Source organism: Chelonoidis abingdonii, chromosome 1, assembly GCF_003597395.2.
Source record: "Chelonoidis abingdonii isolate Lonesome George chromosome 1, CheloAbing_2.0, whole genome shotgun sequence".
In the NCBI taxonomy this organism is placed as follows: Eukaryota; Metazoa; Chordata; order Testudines; family Testudinidae; genus Chelonoidis; species Chelonoidis abingdonii.
This window is the reverse complement of record NC_133769.1, coordinates 262,789,808-262,812,137: the sequence shown is the minus strand read 5'-3', so window position 1 is coordinate 262,812,137 and position 22,330 is coordinate 262,789,808. Positions and strand designations below refer to the sequence as shown.

The window sequence follows — 22,330 nt, the reverse complement described above, 5'->3', positions numbered from 1 at the left end:
TCAACACGGAAGTGGGAACTATGGGATAGCTGAGGAACAGCTACCCACAGTGCACCGCTCCTTAAATCGATGGTAGCCTTGGACCATGGACGCAAGCAATCGATTTTGTGATCGCATTGTGGACGCGCAAAACCGATTTTATAACATCGGTTTTGTAATATCGGTTTAAACTACTTCGAAATAATCGTGCAGTGTAGACGTACCCTAAGACTGGGGGAAATAAGCACTCAGACATCAGCAAGTTTTGTAAAATAAAGGTTTCTCTTGCACTGTTAAAGTGCCCATTTTGTTCATCCATGTTGTTTACAATATACATAATACACCTCTATCCTGCTATAACACGGTCGTGGGGAGCCAAAAATCCCTACTGCGTTATAGCTGAAACCCTGTTACATTGGGGTAGGGGCGGCAGGGCTCTGGCAGTGATTTAAAGGGCCCAGGGCTCCCTGCAGCAGCCGGAGCCCCGGACCCATTAAAGCGCCACCAGAGCCCCACTGCTACCGCACTATACACGAACCCTTGTTATATCGGGTTGCATTATAGCGGGGTAGAGGTGTACATGGAAGTTTACATTTTCTGAGGTTAGAAGGACCATAAGATACTAGAGGGCAGATTGTAATTGGGAGCATGTACATGGGAGGAAGAGTAGGAGGGTGGATGGAGCCTTTTCCTATGCCAGCCCCGTGCAAGGACCAGGGAAAAAATACAGCTTCTGTGCTTGAGTATGCACAGAGACTGCCCCCTCCTTCACTCTTAAGGGATGAGCATCACCTCAAAGGGAGCAGGGAAGTGGGCCTCTTCCCCAGGCCTGCCTCTGCCCCAGCCATCATTATGGGCTAGGTGCACTGGAAAAGCAGGCTGCACAATCCTAAAGGATTTGATTTGACTAAGATTGCAAGATCTCCAGGCTTTGTCAGTGGTACTTGTAAGATGCTTGACTCATAGCTATAGTGAAGCCTCCATTCAAATATGTCCTTTGATGTTCTTCAAAAGTTCAGGTCCTATGGATCTCTAAGCTTTATAGGAATAGAGCTGCAGAGGTCTCATGTGTTGTGGGGCCTGTCAAATCCTCAGTGAAGAACTAGTTTGCTGGCAGATCTTACAAGCTGCAACTTCTGATTGTGTTAATTGTCTGCCACGTTTCCCAGCACAACTTCTTTATTGTTTCATTCAAACAAATTGACCAAAGTTTCCAAGGAATGCAGCCTCCACAAGTGACTAGCACCACCTCCTTCTGCATGTATTCAGCCTCTGCAATTAACAAACTCTGGGAATGGTATGAGTGCCTACTAAAAAGTACAGAGCTAAATTGCTTGCTGCACTAACAATTCATGGGCACCACAACTATCTTTAATGGCATGTATGTGATCTCTCATCAATGTAAATAAAGTCAGTGAAGTTATACCCGTAACCTTAGGCTCTGACCAGTGCCTACTGAAGTAAAAAAAAAAATACACTCTCACTGACTTCAGTGGTTGCTGGTCAGACCAATGTGCACTGACAGAATGTTCTTCTATGCATTTGGAGTCTTGCATTTTCAAGTATTTGTAATTTTATGTATTTTTTTTCAAATGTAGCAAATCACACACTGTTCATTATAGCCTAATCAGTCATCAAATCCAAAAATTCATCTATTTTTGAGTAAGCCCCATGGAATAAGAAAGATGGTTCTATTTTATTTATTTTTAAAATGGAAAATGTTTCTTTATGCTCTCATGATTCAAATGGCCGAAGGGATTTTGTCTAAATTTTCTCAAACTATTCCTCTGTGGGTAGATACCTATCTCACAGAACTGGAGGGGACCTTGAAAGGTCATTGAATCCAGTCCCTTGCCTTCCCTAGCAAGACCAAGTAGATTTTTTTTTCCCTCAGATCCCTAACTGGCACTCTCAAGGATTGAACTAACAACAAGCCAATGCTCAAACCACTGAGCTATCCCTCCCCTGAAAATCATAGGATATCAATCAGGGTTAGAAGGGACCTCAGAAGGTCATTGAGTCCAACCTGCTGTTCAAAGCAGGGGCAATCCCCAAACAGATTTTTGCCCCAGATCCCTAAATGGGCCCCTTAAGGATTGAACTCATAACCCTCAGTTTAGCAGGCCAATGCTCAAACCACTGATCTATCCCCCTCAGCATAAAATTTCAACCCCAAAACTTCAGAAAGTTACAGGAGTGTGAAAAAAAGGAAATTAAAATGGAACTTGTTTTGAAAGATTATTATAAGAGGTTCAACAAAGAGTCCTGCACTTAAAAAGAAAGAATCTCATGCACTGCTACAGACTAGGGACTGACTGGCTAAGCAGCAGTTTTGCAGAAAAGGACCTGGGGATTACAGTGGATGAGAAGCTGGATATGAGTCAGCAGTGTGCCCTCGTTGTCAAGAAGGCCAATGGCATATTGGCTGTATTAGTAGGAGCATTGCCAGCAGATTATTCTGGGAAGTGATTATTCCCTTCTATTCAGCACTTGTGAGGCCACACCTGGAGTATTGCATCCAGTTTTGGTCCCGCTACTACAGAAGGGATGTGGACAAATTGGAGAGAGACCGCTGGAGGGCAATGTAAATGATTAGGGGGCTGGAGCACATGACTTATGAGGAGAGGCTGAGGGAACTGGGGTTATTTAGTCATCAGAAAAATAAAAGTGAGGAGGGATTTGATAGCAACCTTCAACTACCTGAAGGAGGGTTCCAAAGAGGATGGAGCTCGTCTGTTCTCAGTGATGGTAGATGCCAGAACAAGAAGCAATGGTCTCAAGTTGCAGTGGGGGAGGTTTAGATTGGATATTAAGAAAATGTTTTCACTAGGAGGTTGGTGAAGCACTGGAATGGGTTATCTAGGGAGGTGTGATATCTCCATCCGTAGAGTTTTAAGGCCGGTGTCATGGTACATTTCCCCACTCTGAACCTTGCATCCAAAGATGGGGCACCAGCTAATCCTCTAAGCTTGATTACCAGCTTAGGACCTGTAGCGCTGCCACTAACAGGAATTCCAGTGCCTGGTACACTCTGGTCCCCCTAAAACCTTGCCCGGGAACCCCAGACCCAGACCCTCTGGATCTTAACACAAGGAAAGTAAACCCTTTCCCTTACTGTCGCTCTCCAGGCTTCCCCTCCCTGGGTTACCCTGGAAGATCACTGTGATTCAAACTTCTTGAATCACAAAACAGAGAGGAAATACACTTCCCCCTCCTTCTCTCCCCCTCCCAACTCCCGAAGACACAGTAATCCTAACACAGAGAGAAATTAGCCCTCTCTCCCCCTTCCCTCCTTTTCCCACCAATTCCTGGTGAATCCAGACCCAGTCCCCTGGGGCTCACCAGAAAAAAAAAACAATCACGTTTTAAACAAAAACTTTTAATTAAAGAGAAAAACAGTAAAAATTATCTTTGGAATTTAAGATGGTATTGGTACAGGGTTTTTTAGCTATAGCCTGGGAAACCCTCCCCAGCCTAAGTATTCAAGTACAAATTAAAATCCTTTCAGCAAAATACAATTTAACTCCTCCAGCCAAATGCACAATTAACCCTTCCAGCCAAATGGCACAATTAAACTCTTTCCAGCCAAATGCACATTTGCAAATAAAGAAACAACTAACCTAACTCGCCATCTACTTACACTTACTATTTGAATCTATAAGAACCTGTATCAAGAGATTGGAGAGAACCCTCTGAGCCCCCAGAGTGAACAACAACCAAAACTAACAGCACACAAGAAACTCCCTCTCCCAAGATTGAAAAGTATCCTGTCCCCTGATTGGTTCTCTGGTCAGGTGACAGCCAGGCTTACTGAACTTGTTAACCCTTTACAGTCAAAAGAGATATAAAGCACTTCTGTTCTATTACCTCCTACTATCTGTTTATGACACCCGGCTTTACAAAGCCTTGGCTGGAATGATTTAGTTGGTGTTGGTCCTGATTTGAGCACGGGATTGGACTAGATGACCTCCTGAGGTCTCTTCCAATCCTAATATTCTATGATTCTGTGATTATAGTGGTTAGAATTGCTATCATCTATTATTTTCAGATCTATCTATCTGTCTTTCTTAGGTTTTTCTGAAGTGTCCTTTACCATGGATTGTAAGTAATATGCCAGGGATCGGCAACCTTTGGCATGCGGCTCGCCAGGATAAGCACCCTGGCGGGCCAGGCCCGTTTGTTACCTGCCACGTCTGCAGGTTCGGCCGATTGCAGCTCCCCCTGGCTGCGGTTCACCATCCCAGGCCAATGGGGGCTGCAGGAAGTGGCGTGGGCTGAGGGATGTGCTGGTTGTATTGGCCTGGATCGGCAAACCATGGCCAGTGGGAGCTGCGATTGGCTGAACCCGCAGACGTAGCATGTAAGCACCCTGGCGTGCCGCGTGCCAAAGGTTGCCAATCCCTGTACTATGCTGTGTTCTTAACATACAATACTGCAAATGCTTTGTATAGATCAATCAGTTCAGCTGAAACAATTACTTATCATCTGAGAGAGACAAGGTGACCTGAAAAAGAACTCTGTGTAAGCTCAAAACCTTGCCTCTCTCACTAACAGAAGTTAGTTCAATAAAAGATATTATCTCACCTACCTTGCCTCTCTCATGCCCTGGGACCAACACAGATACAACATATTGCTTATAATCTTGTTAGTTTACTAATATTCCTCTGCACATCTTCATTTTTATAATTTTCCAATCCAATCCAAACAATCTATTCTTTTATCATGGAGTGTTTTATATAAACAAACATATTGTAGGGATTAATAAGGGTTGGGCATCCCAGGCTGGATTCACACACTCTCTTGTATGTTCTGTAATGTCGTGTGTGTGTCCCAATCCCCCTGCTCCAAACACTTGTCTAACTCTGCCTTTAACCTAATTAAAGCTGTTCCTGTTGCTGCCTTGTGTGGAGAATTCCATACACGGTTTACCACCAGTGGTGCCTACTGAAGTTCTGCCTAGACTCCTTTGGGACCTGACTTTCCCCTAGTTTGGTTTATGCCCCTAATTGCAGAAAATCAGATACTCTTGTAGCTTCTATCCTTTCTATTCCCATCAGAACTGTACATACTTCACTGAGGTTTCTTCCTTCCCAGGGCTGCCCAGAGGTGGGTGGGGGAGCAAGTGGGCAATTTGCCCCAGGCCCTGCAGGGGCCCCCATGGAAATATAGTATTTTATAGTATTGCAACTTTTTTTTTTTATGGAAAAGGCCTCTGAAATTGCTTTGCCCCAGGCCCCCTGAATGCTCTGGGCAGCCTTGTTCCTTTCCAAAGAACAGAGGCCTAGTCTCTCTGCCTTGCTGTAGAACTAAATTCAGCAAATAACTGAATCATTCTGACTATTCTCTGCAGTACCTTTTCCATCTCTGTAACACCACTTTTATAATAAGACAACCAGAATTGAGTACAGTGTTCCTAACGGTGACCTAATTCATCACCTTCTTGTGCAGTGATTTTCTCATTTATTCAAAATCTCTGTTTCTTTCTTTGCTTTTAAAAGTGCTGCTATAACATCAGGCTTAAACTTTTAGAGATCCTTCCAATGTAACCCAAAATAAAAATACTCTTTCAGGTCCTATTTAGGTTAAAAAAAATCAATTAAATCAAAGTACCGTATTAACTTCTGTTTCATTAAAACTAGGCAGAGATCTTAAATTCTCAATTCCTGATCACCAGGCTATCACTTTCAGGACTATGAATAACTTATTCTTTTGAATATATTGTTATCCTGAAGATATTTCTAGACTGTGAACATTTCCTTTCTGAGTCATCTTTTTTCTAGATTAAGCCATGTAAAATAAGACGCTTGACACTCAATAAAGGTATTATAAAATTCCACAGGTAATCTCTCCAAATCCAGAGTCTTTGCATTATTAATAATTGCATCTAACACATCTTCTTCTGCAGTTGTAAAAGACGGTTACTCACCGTTGTAACTGTTGTTCTTCGAGATGTGTTGCTCATATCCATTCCAATTAGGTGTGCGTGCGCCACGTGCACATTCGTTAGAAGAATTTTCTACCCTAGCAACACCCGGCAGATCGGCTGGGCGCCCCCTGGCGTGGCGCCGTTATGGCACCGAATATATACCCCTGACGACCCGTCCGCTCCTCAGTTCCTTCTTGCCGGCTACTCCGACAGTGGGGAAGGAGGGCGGGTCTTGGAATGGATATGAGCAACACATCTCGAAGAACAACAGTTACAAACATGGTGAGTACCGTCTTTCTTCTTCGAGTGCTTGCTCTATCCATTCCAATTAGGTGAATCCCAAGCCTTACCTAGGTGGTGGGGTCGGAGTGAGAAACTGCTGACTGCAGAACTGCTAAGCCAAAGGCTGCATCAACTCTGGACTGCTGGACCAGGGCGCAATGGGAAGTAAAGGTGTGCACCGAAGACCATGTAGCTGCTCGACATCTCTCTTGAGTGGGTACTCGGGCTAGGAAGGCGGCTGAGGAGGCCTGGGCCCTGGTTGAATGAGCGGTGACATGGCCTGGGGAGGCGCAGGCCAAATCATAGCACGCTCGGGTACAGGCTATTATCCAGGAAGAGATGCTCTGGCAAGAGACTGCCTGACCTTTCATGCGGTCTGCCACTGCCACAAAAAGCTGGGGCGTTTTGTGGAAGGGCCTCGTACGCTCAATGTAGAAGGCGAGTGCTCTGCGGATGTCGAGCGAGTGCAGCTGCTGCTCCCTACGGGATGTATGTGGTTTGGGGAAGAACACCGGGAGAAATATGTCCTGATTAATATGGAAGGCAGAGACTACCTTAGGGAGGAATGCTGGATGTGGGCGCAGTTGCACCTTGTCTTTGTGGAACACCGTGTATGGAGGGTCCACCATGAGGGCTCAAAGCTCCGATACCCGCCGAGCCGATGTAATGGCTACAAGGAAGACTGTCTTCCAGGATAAATATAAGAGCGAGCAAGTTGCCAGAGGTTCGAAGGGCGGAGACATGAGCGTCGAGAGAACCAAATTGAGGTCCCATGATGGGGCGGGGCGTCGAACGAGGGGAAAAAGGCACTCCAGGTCTTTACGAAACCTGGACAGGGTGGGAGAAGACCAAGGAACCTCCCTCTCCAGGGTGGAACGTGGAGATCGCTGCTAAGTGTACTCGCAGAGATGAAATTGCAAGGCCTTGCTGCTTGAGATGCCAGAGGTATTCCAAGATAGAAGGGATGGAAACTTCCGTAGGAGTAACATCCTGTGCCTGACACCAGCAGGAAAACCGCTTCCACTTAGCTAAGTAAGTTGATCTGGTAGAGGGTTTCCTGCTGCCCAGGAGCACCTCCTGCACTGGGGCCGAACAGTGTAATTCCAAGGGGGTTAGCCATGGAGGAGCCATGCTGTCAGGTGGAGGGACTGCAGGTCCGGGTGGAGAAGCCTGCCGTAGTCCTGAGAGATTAGATCCTGATGGAGGGGCAGGGAGTTCGGGTTGGCCACGGAGTGGTCCAGCAACGTGGTGTACCAGTGCTGCCGGGGCCAAGCAGGGGGGATCAGAATCAGTCGCGCCCTGTCTGTGCGAAGTTTGACTAGCACCCTGTGCACCACCAGAAAGGGGGGAAGGCGTACAGGAGATGGTTCACCCAGGAGATCAGGAAGGCGTCCGATATCGAACCCGGGGCGAGACCCCGGAAGGAGCAGAACCTCTGACACTTCCAGTTGCTGCGGGAAGCGAAGAGGTCCATGTGGGGAAAGCCCCACTTTCGGAAGATGAGTAAACCACGTCCGGGCGGAGCGACCACTCATGGGTTAGGAAGGACCTGCTGAGGTGGTCCGCCAGCGTGTTCCGGACCCCCGGAAGGAAGGACGCTGTGAGGTCGATGGAGTGGGCTATACAAAAGTCCCACAGTAGGATCGCCTCCTGACAAAGGTGGGGTGGGAGATCGAGATCCCCCTTGCTTGTTTATATAATGCATTGCTGTTGTATTGTCCATGAGTACTCGAACACAACAGCCCTGCAGATGATGTCGGAAGGCCTGGCAGGCGAGGCGGACCGCCCGCAGCTCCCAGACGTTGATATGCAACACTAGTTCCCCGGCCGACCAGAGGCCTTGCGTGCGACGATCGCCCAGATGTGCACCCCAGCCAAGGGAAGATGCGTCTGTCGTCAGAGATGCCGTGGGCTGCCTCGGATGGAACGGCATGCCTGCGCACACCAGGGAAGGATTGAGTCACCAGTTGAGGGAGCTCAAAACGCCCTGGGGGATGGTGACGACCAGATCTATGGAATCTCTGCTTGGGCGATAGACAGAGGCAAGCCAACCTTGAAGGGGGCGCATGTGGAGTTTGGCGTGTTTGGTCACAAACGTGCATGCAGCCATGTGGCCGAGGAGACTGAGGCAGGTGCGTGCCAAGGTCATTGGGAATGCCTGCAGGTTCTTGACAGCCGCGACTATTGTCTAAAACCAGGGCAGTGGAAGGCAGGCAGTTGCCAGCGTGGAGTCTAGAACTGCCCCAATGAACTCTATTCTTTGAGTGGGGTCTAGAGTGGATTTGTCCACATTGATCATCAGGCCCAAAGACTGGAATAGGTTCCTGATGATGGCAACATGCCTGGAAACTTGGGCCTTGGAGGTCCCGCGAATAAGCCAGTCGTCGAGATAGGGAAAGACCCGAATGTTCTGACGACGGAGGAAGGCGGTGACCACTGCCATGCACTTCCTGAAGACGCGGGGGCGGTGGAGAGGCCGAATGGCAAGACTGTGAACTGGAAATGTTGGTCGCATGCCGTGAAGTGTAGGTACCGTCTGTGGGGAGGGTAAACAGAGATATGAAAATAAGCGTCCTTCAGGTCGAGAGCAGCGTACCAGTCTCCAGGATCCAAGGACGGGATGATGGTCCCCAGTGACACCATGCGGAACTTCTTTTGCCTTGGGGATCAGAAAATAATGGGGGTAGAATCCCCTGCCCCTGAATTCCTCCGGAATCTCCTTTATCGCCCCGATAAAGAGTAGCGTAAGAGGATTTGCTCGTGAGAGGGGTCCCTGAAGAGGGACAGGCAGGGTGGGTGGGAAGGAGGGGACGAAATAAACTGGAGGTGGTATCCAGATTCCCCAGTGTGTAAGACCCAACGGTCGGAGGTCAATTGAGCCCACGCAGGGAGGAAGGAGGAAAGGCAGTTGGAGAACGAGAGGATCCTGGACGAGAACTGGTGCTCTGCTCTCGGGTGCACCTTCAAAAGTTCGATTTTGGGCCCGCTGATGGCTTGGCAGGACCGTTATTGTTGCCTCCTTGGGAATCCGGTTGACGCCTTCGGTTCCCACGACCACGCCTCCTGTTATAGTCTAGGCGAGGCCTGGGAGGGGGATATGGGCGCTGGGGTTGGGCCCGGAAGGATCTCCGCTGCGTTTGCGGAGTGTGCATTCCGAGGGACCGCATAATGACTCTATTGTCTTTTAGACTCTGGAGTCTTGGGTCCATTTTCTTGGAGAAAAGCCCCTGGCCTTTAAAGGGAAGGTCCTGAACCATGTGTTGAAGCTCAGGGGGTAGACCTGAGACTTGTAACGACGATATCCGACGCATCGTGATCCCAGAGGCTACTGTTCTGGCCGCTGAGTCCGCCGCATCGAGAGAGGCCTGCAGGGATGTGCGAGCTACCTTTTTTCCCTCCTCGATGAAAGCTTGGAACTCCGGCCAGGAGTCCTGCGGGATGAGCTCAGCAAATTTCCTGACCGACTGCCAAGTGTTGTAATTGTATCAGCTGAGCAACGCCTGTTGATTGGCCACCTGTAGTTGGAGGCCCCCGGCGGAGTAGACCTTACGGCCCAATAGGTCCATGCGCTTAGCCTCCTGTGATTTTGGCGCTGGGGCCTGCTGGCCATGGCGCTCCCGCTCATTGACCGACTGAACGACCAGAGAGCATGGAGCCGGATGGGTGTATAAGTATTTGTACCCTTTAGAGGGTACCATGTATTTCCGCTCCACGCCCCTGGCCGTAGGTGGAATCGACGCCGGGGACTGCCAGATCGTGTCCGCCCTGGCCTGGATGGTGCAGATGAATGGCAAGGCTACCTGAGTAGGAGTGTCTGCCGAAAGAATATCAATAATGAGGTCCTCGACCTCCGGGACCTCCTCCACCGGGAGGTTGATATTCAAAGCAACCCGCCGGAGAAGGTCCTGATGGGCGCGGAGGTCAATCGGAGGTGGCCCCGATGTCGAAGAACCAGCCACTGCCTCGTCCGGGGAGGAGGAGGACAACAGGCCAGGAAGGACCGTGTCCTGTAGGGCGTCCTGGTCCTGGGGAGCCTCGGGGTCCGGGAACAGCGGAGGGTACTGAGGTACAGCCGAGACCTCTGTTTCCTCTGGAGGGGGGCGGCTCACTGTTGCTTCAGGCGCACAGTGCTCCGACGGAGCGGAACGAGATGCCCCCGTATTATCGCCCTGAGCTTGGTGGTACGCCCACGGTGTCCAAAACAACCACTGAGGTGCCTGTTCTGTGCCGTGGGTACCGTGCCTGGAACGGCTCTGTAGTTTGGAGTCCCCATAGCCAGTGCTGTCGGCGTTCGAGGACTCAGACGGGTGCCGCGAAGGCCAAGGCGGGGTTGAAAGGCCGTGCGGAGGCGCTGCAGGTCCAGGGTGCCGAGAGTCGTGTCCCACCGGAGAGCGGTACCGAGCAGCATATCGGTGCCGAGACGTGGACCGAGACCTGCGACCGGCGTGGTGCCGGGAGGTCGACCGGGAACGCGAAGCTCGATGCCACGAGTGACTGCGAGGGGAGCGCTACCAGGAAGCTGGCCAATGACTGGAGTACCAGTCCGGCGAGCGAGATCTGGAGCGGCACCGCGAGTATGACCAGTACCGAGAAGGCGATCGGTACCGGGACTGAGAGCGGTGCCGGGAGTGGGACCAACGGCGAGATCGGGAGCGGCGTCAGGACCTGGATCTCGAATGGCGTCTGCCGCTGGTGTCAACAGAGGGTGGCCGGACTAGTGTAGGCTTCCCCACTGACGCGATGACCCGCACCGGCGGCGCTGGGAGTTGGGGCAGGGTAGGCTCAGTGAGTGCAATGAGGTCCCTCGCCATTGAAAAAGTTTCCGGCGTGGTAGGGACATGGAGCTCTACCTCGGCACGTGCTGGGGAGCTGTCACACACCAGACTCAACGGTTCTTGCACAGCCGGAATCAAAGGTGCTGACACTGCCGGTGCCGTGGTCGGTGCCAGCGCCGGGCGACTCAGCTTAGGCTGAGGCTCCAACTGCGGTGCAGGTATCGGGGCCGCAGGAGCTTTGGTCTTCTTGGCACGCGGGGAGAGAGAGCGGTGCCGAGTTGGTTTCTGCACCGCTGACGGCTGGTTCCGCATCCTGTCGGTACCAGCGGCCTCTGGTGCCGAAGAGGTACTTCTCCCCGGCGTGGACGGTGCGGGTCCCGGTCCCGGGGCCGGAGGAGCAAGGACTGCTTCTATTAGGAGCTGCCGCAGGCGAAAGTCCCGCTCCTTCTTCGTCCACGGCTTAAAAGATTTACAAATTCAGCACTTGTCCGAAAGGTGGGATTCCCCCAGACACTTCAAGCAAGAGTCATGGGGGTCTCCCGTTGGCATCGGCCGGCGGCAGGCCGAGCAGGGTTTGAAGCCCGGTGAACCAGGCATGAGTCTGGGCACCGGGAGAGGGGAAGGGTTAAGCCCCGACCCTCTAAGATAATTACACTAACTATGCTAACGAACTACTACTAAAAGTACAGACTACAATTATAACTAAGAACTATTTACAGAAAAGTATTAAAACAGGTGAATCGCTAGGGAAGTGGAGAAAGGCTAAGCCACGCTCCACTGTTCCAACGACCGACACGGGCAGTAAGAAGGAACTGAGGAGCGGACGGGTCGGCAGGGGTATATATTCGGTTCCATAACGGCGCCACGCCAGGGGGCGCCCAGCCGACCCGCCAGGTGTTGCTAGGGTAGAAAATTCTTCCGACGAACGTGTATGCGGCGCGCGCACACCTAATTGGAATGGATATGAGCAAGCACTCAAAGAAGAACTGGTAGCTCTACCCTCACAGAAAGATGGAGGTTTTGAACCTGTACATCTTTTATTCACTGTAGCTGTATTTTCTTTTTCTGGTATCTGATTTACCCCCATCTTTTATAAGGACCGGGGCAAATAACACATGGCCATTCAGTTCTATGAGAAATAGCCTTATCTGTCACTAAATTACATCAAAAAATCTCTTGGACGTGCCAGAAATTCCTTCAATGACCATGTGCTTTTAAATGCTACAAGTGTTTTTGTTATGTGTCTTTGCTTCTTGTGCCATCTTTATCCAACTGCTAACCTTATTTTTCTTAATAAGCAAACTTTTATCGTCCCTTTCTAATGAAGAACGGAGTCTTTAAAGAATACACAGACCTACCTGGAGGACCAGAAGGACCAGGTTCTCCTTTCTGACCAGGTTGACCATCAAATCCTGGAATGCCAGGTTGCCCAGGTATACCCTCAGGTCCTGTCACTCCTGTTGAAATATAAGAAATAATTACAATTGGATCATAGAGACATACTTGTTCTTGCTGTTTGGATTATGGGGTGGCAGTACAGAAAAAACCACATGCCCAGTCCCTATAGGTAAATGCCAGTACCCAGAGCAGGAAGGTCGGGGTGCCTGCTGGGGGAAGGGTGTTGAGGGGTGTGGGATGGGAGAAGATCAAAATATAGCCGCTGGAGGTGCACATCTGTAGCAACCGATTTCCTGCTAGCATTTGTCCAGACAGTGAGGACGATGCACAGGCTTTTCTCCTCATTTTATGACAGCAAGAGTACAAGGCTGAAAGAGCTTCAAATAAAAGCTCATAAAGAGAGCCAAAAGTCAGTAACAAGTTGTAGGAAATTCACAGCCCTGCTAGGTCTTTGCCGGATTGGTTTTGGCTTTACCCGTTACTTCAGTGCTTTATTTTGTAGCTGTTTGAGTGTGTTTTCACTCTCATTTAGACTGCTGTATGTAGGAGATGAAGTTTAACAGTACCAGCACCAAACTGGTACTTCCACTCTGCTCCAGATATTTCAGTTACACTTGTTCTTCTGCAGATATTGTATAGTGCAGTGTGACATTAAGGCTTTGAGATAATTACTGGAGCATGGCCACAGACTCCCTTTGGCCAAAGCCATATTCTGATTGGACAGTGAAGCCATTTGGATGATTTCATAGCCATTTAACCAATTCACAATAGTGAACGGCTATGACCTAAAGAAGAATCATCATGCCCTTTATGTTAAATAGATAATGAAAAAAGACAAATTGTCTTTCACCTTATTTCCCCATCACCTCCATATAAAATAATAGAGAGCAGGGAGAAGGAGTTTCTCCTTTAAAATGTTACTGATTTTTGGAACCCTTCTGAACTTCCTATGCTCCCCCTTGCCAATCCAAAATGCTACTGGCTCTCACCCACTTATGCCAGCCCTCTACTTTCCTGACCCACTTTCTCCCTGCTTCTCTTAATCTCTTAAAAAATGTAAACTTTCCAGTTTAGGTGTTTTATGTAAGTTTCATGCTAAATGCTGCTCAGATGCACAGAGATGCTGGACTAAGAGAGGAAGTGGAGACTCCTTGTTGAAGACCTGCTTTTGGCATTCCTGTAGTGTAGCGGTTCTCAAACTTTTTCTTCTGCGGACCATTTGAAAATTACTGAGGGTCTCGGCGGACCACTTAATGATCTTTCCAAATGTTGTTTGTACCGTTAGCTAACTATTGTAAAGCGCTTTGGATAAAAGCACTATATAAAAACCCCTTAATAATAATTAAGGTTTTTTTGTTCTACAAATAAACAACACAACTCATATTTTAATATCAATAGTCTTACCTTTCTAATGCAATGGGTGTGCTCTCTCTCCCCGGCTGCGGCACCCCCAAGCTGGGGCTGGGAAGGGACGAGGTCTCTCCCTGCCACAACAGCCATGGAGCTGAGGCTAGGAAGGAGGGCCATCTCTCCCTGGCAGGCACACTCCTGGAGCTGGGGAAAGTCTCCTCTTTCTCTGGCCGCGGCAGCCCTGCACATCCCAAATTCCTCCCACCCCGTCTTCTCACCCCACTGCCCCCTCTCACCTACTCACTATTCCCCTCAAGACCACCACCTCATCTTACATGTGCATCTCCTCCAGGTCCAGACATCTAATTAGTGGAGCCGCATGGTTCCACTACTTAGGTGGGTGCGCCTTCACTCTCTTGTGTGCAGCCACCCAGGCACACACCTTAGAAGGAACTATCTGCGGACCACCTGAATGGAGCTTACGGAGCACTGGTGGTCCACAGACCACGGTTTGAGAACCTCTGCTGTACTGGGACTTCAAAGAGAAGTATCGCTTTCCTATAGGTAGCCACTACAGACATGACTGAAGAAGCAGCTGGACAGAGCTTAATTTATGCTAATGGCCTGCTAACGCTCAGCCTGTCATAGCTTCTTTTTACATTATGCACCACATATACGCAACTTTAAGACCCTCTCACCTTGTTGTCCTTTTGGACCTGGAAGTCCAGGGAACCCTTTTAGTCCAGCTGGTCCGACAGGGCCAGGTAAACCTGGTTCCCCTTTAAGAAGCTGATATGGACCTGGAGGACCTGGTGGACCTTGTAAACCTGTCAAAATTGATGAAGCAAATACAAAAGAAAGTGTTTGTTATCAGACAATATAAATAATTAATAATTTTGTGCATTAGCACCCAATGGTCACAATAAGGATTGGGCCCATTGTGCTAGGCTCTCTACAAATATTTTGGGATAGAAACCTAGTTCTAAGAGCGAAGAGCTTATAGCTAATTGTAAATTATCTTTATAGTCTTGTACACTTTGAGGCTGAGAGTCTATTAACTCACTTGCACATTCTGTTTTTTTTTTTTATGTTGTACAAAATGCAAAGAGTGATATAATGTCACTTTAGGTAAAAAAATACCTATTTTAAAATTCTGAAAAATACATAAGCTTACCATACCTTTAGAGCCAGGAAACCCTTGGTCACCTTGTTCTCCTTTGAGACCTGGGAAGCCAGAAGATCCTTTTGGACCTGAAGTCAAATGTACATGAAAATTTAAGTCATTAATTCTTGTTTTAAAACTGTGTGTGCTGAATAATGGATCTAATCCTGCAGATGCCTAGACACCTGAGTAACTTTACCCACATGAGCAGTTCCTTTGATTTCTAATGTTTGCAGGAAAAGGGCATATGAAGTGATGACATAAAACTGCCATCAATATTCAATTAAAAGATAACTGAAGACAAATTCACAGTCAGGTTTCTAAATTCAGATACATTTTAAATGTATTGACAACTGCATTCTTTCGTACACTTAAAATTTTAATAAACATAATAATGATAGTGGAAGTGATAGAAAAGGTTTGTCTGCTTGCACACAGCCTCAGGTTTAGCACGTCACACCACATCTCAAAGAAACACTGACTATTCTTAGAACATAGACATTGATTTTTCATTCTTCTTCAAAAAGAAACATGAATTGTACAATCTACAGCACAAGGAAAGGGAAAAAATTACTGACAAATTCCTGTTGTCCTTGTTCTGGCTTCTGAAGTAGCTTCAAAGTTAAGGCTACGGTATTTGTGGGATGCTAGATTAACATTCATTGAATGTTTTCTTTTGATAAAGGAGAGGGGGAAAGCACAATCTCCCTCTACTTTACATGAAGTTAGAGAACTATAAGTTTGTACCTGTACACAAATTACGTATTTCTCCTTACCTTGAAACCCGGGAACTCCTGGAGGTCCCATATCACCCTTTTGACCAATACTTCCCGGTAAACCAGCACTACCCTGTATAAGAAGAAGCCAGACATGAGTTATCCTACATTGCTATGAAACACCTCTCAAATAATCATGCGATATTGAGAAGCTGTAACAAACACTCAAGTCAATAATTTCTAAACTCAGAGACAAGCCGTTCGATCCAAAGATGGTCCTTCTCTAATGTTACATTGCTCAAATGAGAAGGCTTTGTTCAGAAACAAAGGCTTGTGGTAAGCAGGCAGAGTAGCCTGTGTGATGATCTGTGCTATGCTATGCTTTATCTTGGGAACACTCTGGGACAAAATAAGGTGGATCAATAAAAGTTTAACTAATCAAATGGCCTTGAGTCTTAGGAAACGACACCATGAAAAAATATTAGAAAGGAGAAAAGTATCACTAAACAGAGCACTCACTCAGAGTATCCTAGAGTCAGGGAGCTGGCCTCAGGTGACCCCAGTGAGAAGACAGAATATTTCAGGTCAGAGAAAGGATTAGTACGTATATGGAATCAGATGAAAGTTACTCATTAGCCTCAAGTTCCTTAGCAGAGGACTTGGTCTTTTCAGCAGTGCTGAACTGGTCTAGGAGCGAAGAAGTTTAACACACAAGGCCTGATTTTCCTTTCACATACACTGCTCTAAATGAACTACTCCAGTGAAATTGGTTACACCGGTTTTATAATAGTCTAAGACCATGTCTACACTACAAACTTTGGTCAATATAAGTTACGTCAACATACAGCTGTTAAAGTTAGCGTATCGCTCATGCTCGTGCACACTTGGCTGCTTACACCGGCGCTGCATGCACTCACCAGGAATACTTATGTCGATGCAAAGTGTGGTGCATTATGAGCAGGTATCCCAGTGTGCCACATGCTGCCATCAGACACATTGCCTTCTGGGAAGTTTTTGCAATGTGTTGTGCTATATAAATAACTCACCTAGGATCTCTGGGAACTAGGAGTCAAGTTCCCAGCATGCAACTTTCTTCATATCCTATAATGCCATCCATATCCCATAATTATGTGGTTGTTTTTTTTAAGATCCCACAAACCACATGGCACTGTTTGGTATTTGCTATCTCTGACAGAAACATGATTGCCATACCTCTGTACCATTCTCACGAGTGTTGCAAATACAAGCCGCATGATTCTCTGGTACTATCAGAGCCGCAAGAAGAACTATAACAACAAGAGATATGACAATTTCTTTGAGGACAAGTTGTTGAGGGACACAGTGAAAAACAAGGTCATTGGTGGTATTCATGGAGCAACTGCCAATGGCGGAGCACAGCTTCTGGGCTGGAGAAATGAGCACCGACTGGTGGGATTGCACCATAATGCAGATTTCGGACATCAAGCAGTGGCTGCAGAACTTTCAGACATGCAAAGCTACATTTCCGGATTTGTGTTCCAAGCTCGCACCATTCCTCCAGCACATAGGCACCAAAATAAGAGCGAGAGTGTTGACAGTTGAGAAGTGAGTGGCGATCACACTCTGGAAGCTTACATTTCTGGACTGCTGCCAGTCAGTGGGAAATCATTTTGGAGCTGGAAAATCCATAGTAGAGGCTGTTGTCATGCAAGTGTGTAAGGCCATTCATTGTCTTCTGTTATGCAGGACTGTGATTCTTGAAATGGGCAGGACATAGCAGATGGATTTGCAGCAATCAGGCTCCCAAATTGTGGTGAGGCAATAGAAAGCATGCATATCCCTATTTTGGCACCGGTCCACCTTGCCACAGAATACATCAACAGAAATGGCGACTTATCTATGGTTAGGCAAGCATCGGTGGATCACTGGGAATGCTTCACCAACATCAATGAGGGCTGATCAGGGAAGGTTCATGACAGTAGCGTCTTTCAGAACACATGATTTTCCAAAAGCTGCACTAGGGACACTCTTTCCTGACCCCCCGAATTGCCAGTAGTGATGTTGAAACATCAATAGTGATCCTGGAAGACCCAGCCTAAGTCTTGTTCCCTTGGCTTATGAAGCTGTCCACTATCAACTTGACAGCACCAAGGAAAGATTCAACTACCAGCTCAGCAGGTGCAAAATGACAGATGAAACATGACAAAATGCGTTTGGTAGATTGCATCTCAGTGAGGAAAATAGCTGAATGGTTATAGCTGTCTGTTGTCTGCTGCATTATCTGTATGAGGCAAAGGGGGCAGGGGAGTTGCCGCCAGGGTAGAGGAGATGTCTGCTGACTCTGAACAGCCAAACACAAGGGCCATTACAAGACCTCAGTGTGGAGTTATGTGGTTACAGGAGGCTTTGAAAGAGCATTTCCATGGTCAAGCGCAGTAATGTGCTGTGCCTGACTGTATTCTGGCCCTGAAAGGTTGTGAGCTGTTAGGAACTGTGCTTGGTGTACATTTATACATAGAACTCTTTTTGTCTTATAATGAACCTATGAATTATTCTGTTTTGTTGCACATTTATAACTATTACACTGCCTTTCTCTGAAACTATGAATTATGCAGTGCTTGTTGTACACTTACACCTATGACTGGGTGTTTCCTTGAATCTGTGACCTCTGGGGTACTGTACACTTACAAGTTCTAGGAGCCTGGCATCCTGCCACACATTCTGCAGTATGTGGGGTGAACCATAACAATGAGTTTATTTTCAAAATATAGACCTGCATTCACTGACAAAAGCTGTGAAATGAAATAATGTGAAGGAAAAGGAACAATACAATACAAACTTCCAACATAAATTAGCTGAACACAACTTTAAATTTAGAAAGGCAGCAAGAAGTTCTGTCCATTTCAGTGCAGAAATGCAGTCCATTTTGGATACATACACCAACTGTGCCTTTCATAGGTCATGGATGTGAAGATGTGGTTGTCCTTACTGTCCCCTGGCATGGAATGGTAGGGCTAGGGATGAGATCCATGGTTCCAAGAGGATTTTTGAGGGGCGCAGGGAGCTGCCACCATGGACTTCTCCAGGGACTGTGAAGGGTGGCAAGTTTGTGATTGTTGGTCAGCTGGGGTCAGCAGCATTTGTGTTAGCTGCCTGAGAAGCCTCATTATGCCCTGGTGCATCTCTCTCTCTTTTTCCTGATGAGATTCTTTGGTCTTTCTCCACGTTCTCCTGTCCTCTCTATCCCTCTCCATGCTGTCTGCCATGTTGGCCCACCAGACCCTTTGTTCACAGTCCAGTGCAGCACTGGTTTGCAAGATCTGAAGAACATCCTCTTCTTTCCCCTCTTCAATAGGGTCTGGCATTCCCCAGATGTGAAGGGTCACTCTTCAAGGCTGCAACAGCAGCAGCTCCAGATAAAATGGAAATATGTATAACTGTATGTACAGTCACAATGGAAAGTGAAAGATAAGCTTCAAAACTCCCTTCCCTCATTCTCATAAAAATTTGTAATAAGACATACTTATTGATACTTCAGCAGCAGCACGCCTCTGCACAGCACTATTCTCCTGCCCCAGCCGTGGTGAGTATTGTCAGCGAGAGGCCAGGTGCAGGGAAAAGGAGGAGGGTATTAACATTTTTGGTTGCATAAAACAATATGGTCTCTATTTCAATGGGTACAAGTACAGGGCAACGGCACTGAGTGCTGGCACTATTTTTCACAGGTGGTAGTGATTTTAGCTGATATCTCACTCCTGAGTGTCAGAGCGACACAGAAAACACAGCCTTTGCAGGAATCCCAAAGCCACACCAGACCGCATGTTACTAGCCTGCTTACTACAATGGTGCCTGCAAAAATCATTGCTGAGCAGTGTGGAAAAGTGTCCTACTACTGAAGAAGAAATAAGATGGACATCCCTAGAAACCTTCAGGAGAGAACTGCAGAGTAACTTTATGAAAGTTTCATCAAGATCTTTCAGGAGGACACTAGGGACATTCCTAGGTACATCAACAACCTGCTCTGCAGGGCCTCCAACACCTAATCCTATAGGGGAATGAAAAGAAGATAACAAATCTACCTCCGTTTGTTGCACTACTGCCTCTTCTCAGATAAGTAAAATAATGAAAAGTCGATACATGTCTTTAGTAACTTGGAATGGACCAGGCACCCTCTTTACATTTAAACATGAAAAGGGAAAATGCATGCACTCACTTTTCCAAGATTCCATGTCTTGCACTGTGCTCGCCCATGCCTGGCTAGTGGGACTGGCTAGGCTGCAGCAGAGTCTCTACAGGTCCTGTCTCATGGCATAGCCAGATTGCCCTGCCCCACCACATCTCCCTCCCTCCTCCTCACTGTTCATGCCAGAGGTCTACATCTCTGAGGTACCCACAGTGGTCTGCAGGGTGCTGGTGGGGTTACTGCCAAGTACTGTTAGTTAGGGGCACCGGGCACCATCCCCCATCACCCAGGGGTCTCTCTGTTAGGGGTGCTGGGCACCCAGAGGTCCCCTGCCCCATTGGCCAGGGGTCTCTCTGTTGGGACACTAGACAGTGTCTGTGATGAAGTGGAAATTTTCTGTAACATTTTTATAATTCCTAGGCGAGCCTCAGTTTTCCTCTCAACTTTGTGCTGTGACCGGGGGGAGTGAAAAGGGTTACGCAGTGCAGCAGAGAGTTGGCGCCTATGGCGGGCTGCAGGAAATAACTCCACAGGCCGCATGTTTGAGACCCCTGGTGAAGATCATCATCAGTGTTACTGACCACATAAGGAATAGTTACAGGAGTTAAATTTTATTAAAACCCCCCTTCGCATTACAGTTTTAAAAAAGTGAATACATTGGCTTTTAATAGCATACTAGATTACTCCTCATTTTTTTCATTTTTGACTATACTTTTGTATCGTTGTATGAAAAGGTTTCAGTGATGCGGCCCTCGGGCCAATGTACTAGTCCTCGTGTGGCCCTCGTGGTAATTTGAATTTGAGATCCCTAGTGTACAGCCTTGTAGATTTTAGTGGACAGAGATTTTCACCTCATTCTTTGTAGTAGGTGGAGATGCACAGCAGTATTGAAGGGATTTTTTAGGGGCTGGGAGAAGAGGACTGATATATGACAAAAATGTATTTATATCTTTACTTGTTTCAATTTCTACATCAACAGCTATAGTTCATCATTGACAGAACGGAAAGAACACTTACTTAATTTGAAAGGTTTCATAATTTATCCAAATAGCTCAGATATTTTCAGTATGCAATTTATTGTGAAATATGCAATCTTTAAAATGAAGTACAAATTATTTTGCAACTCATTGATGAGCTGTAGCCACACTGTACTATTAATACACCGTAAACTATACGCTGGTTGTCTGTATGGTGTTATTTTCTGCCTATAAAGTTCTAATAAGTTCATTAGCTCATTGTTAGGCAGCCCTTAAAACAGAGAATTGAAATGTTTTGAAACAGACTTTACACAGTCAGCTGAGAGTCTGAAAGCATTCTGGATATAAAGTATTATTAGTCTGAAAAAGAAATATCTTTGATTAATACATCTATTAATTGGAAGAACTAAAATGACCACTATGTGCTACTGAGATACACTAGAGAAATCACTAAGGTAGTTAAAGTAACTTACAGGGATGCCTTGGAATCCCGGATCACCTTTGATTCCAAGTCTTCCAGGTGCTCCAGGCCAACCCGTGTTTCCTTTTTCTCCTTTGGCTCCTTCCAGGCCCGGAGATCCTGGTGGTCCCATTGGACCTGGTAGACCTACAATGGAGGGGTGGGCAAAAGTTTCTTGGCAAATTTGTTTTCTATAAGACATCAGTATTTGGATTAGGACCAGATGGTTCAAGTTAAAGGTGGGCAAGATCAAAGTAAAGCTGGTAAGGAGCAGGAATGCTTCAACAGCTAGCTAGGTCATGGACCTACTTATCCAATGGTTCAGTTTCCAGTTCTAATAGTTTCAGAGCTTTAAGGTCCTGCTGAGCTCACCACTGCTACTGGAGAAGCAGGTTGAGAAAAGATCAAGAAATATCTTATTTCTCCTTAGGCTATATGAAGCTAGGAGGCTTCACATTTTCTCTGGACAAGGATCTGCAATAGTAATCCACATATTAATCTTCTCCAAACTGAAATACTGTAATTCATTGTATCTGGGGCTGAAAAAGAAGCAATGCAGAGGATACTGCTCATGCAGAATTTGGCAACCCATGGTGCTATGAGCTAATCACTCCTGTGTTCCACACTCGCCATTGGCTTCTAATCCATTTCCACTGCCAACTCAAGGCCTTATCCCCAGTTTTCAAATACATCATCAGGCTGGGACCCAGCAGCATCAGCTATGGTATGTCCATCTATGGCTTGCCAAAGACGACTCCACTGTCTGGCACAAAGCCACTAATAAAACCCTAGATGAAGCACATTGGAGTTGCAGATAAAGTGCTCTGGGTCAAGGGGTTTCACGGATGGAATGAGTTAAGAAGAGAGATTAAACTACCCCAAAGGCAGATCAGTTTTAGAATACACTGCAAATCTGTCCATTGAGAGAATGCTTTTCCAGGACAACTAGGAAGATTTCAATTTATATTTAAAAAAATCTATAAAATGATAAGAAACATAATAAAGACTTTAATACAAAACAATATGAAATTATACTATTAATAGAAAGGAGATATCACTAATATCCTTAGTACTGACTAGTAATAAAAATAAATAATAAACTCGTATCATCACCATAAACATTAGATATTTTACACTTCATAG

At 46.8% G+C, this 22,330-nt stretch overlaps 1 protein-coding gene across 1 annotated transcript in view; it reads right to left on the bottom strand.

Moving 5' to 3' along the window:
* Positions 1-22,330, bottom strand: part of COL4A1 (collagen type IV alpha 1 chain) — a 255,736-nt gene that overhangs the window by 27,385 nt on the left and 206,021 nt on the right. Inside the window, exons 43-47 of the mRNA XM_075061481.1 lie at positions 21,201-21,334; positions 15,649-15,721; positions 14,890-14,961; positions 14,409-14,537; positions 12,321-12,419 (exon numbers count right to left, since the gene is read on the bottom strand). Coding sequence (XP_074917582.1) covers positions 12,321-12,419; positions 14,409-14,537; positions 14,890-14,961; positions 15,649-15,721; positions 21,201-21,334 — 507 coding nt within the window. The remainder of the gene's footprint in view (positions 1-12,320; positions 12,420-14,408; positions 14,538-14,889; positions 14,962-15,648; positions 15,722-21,200; positions 21,335-22,330) is intronic.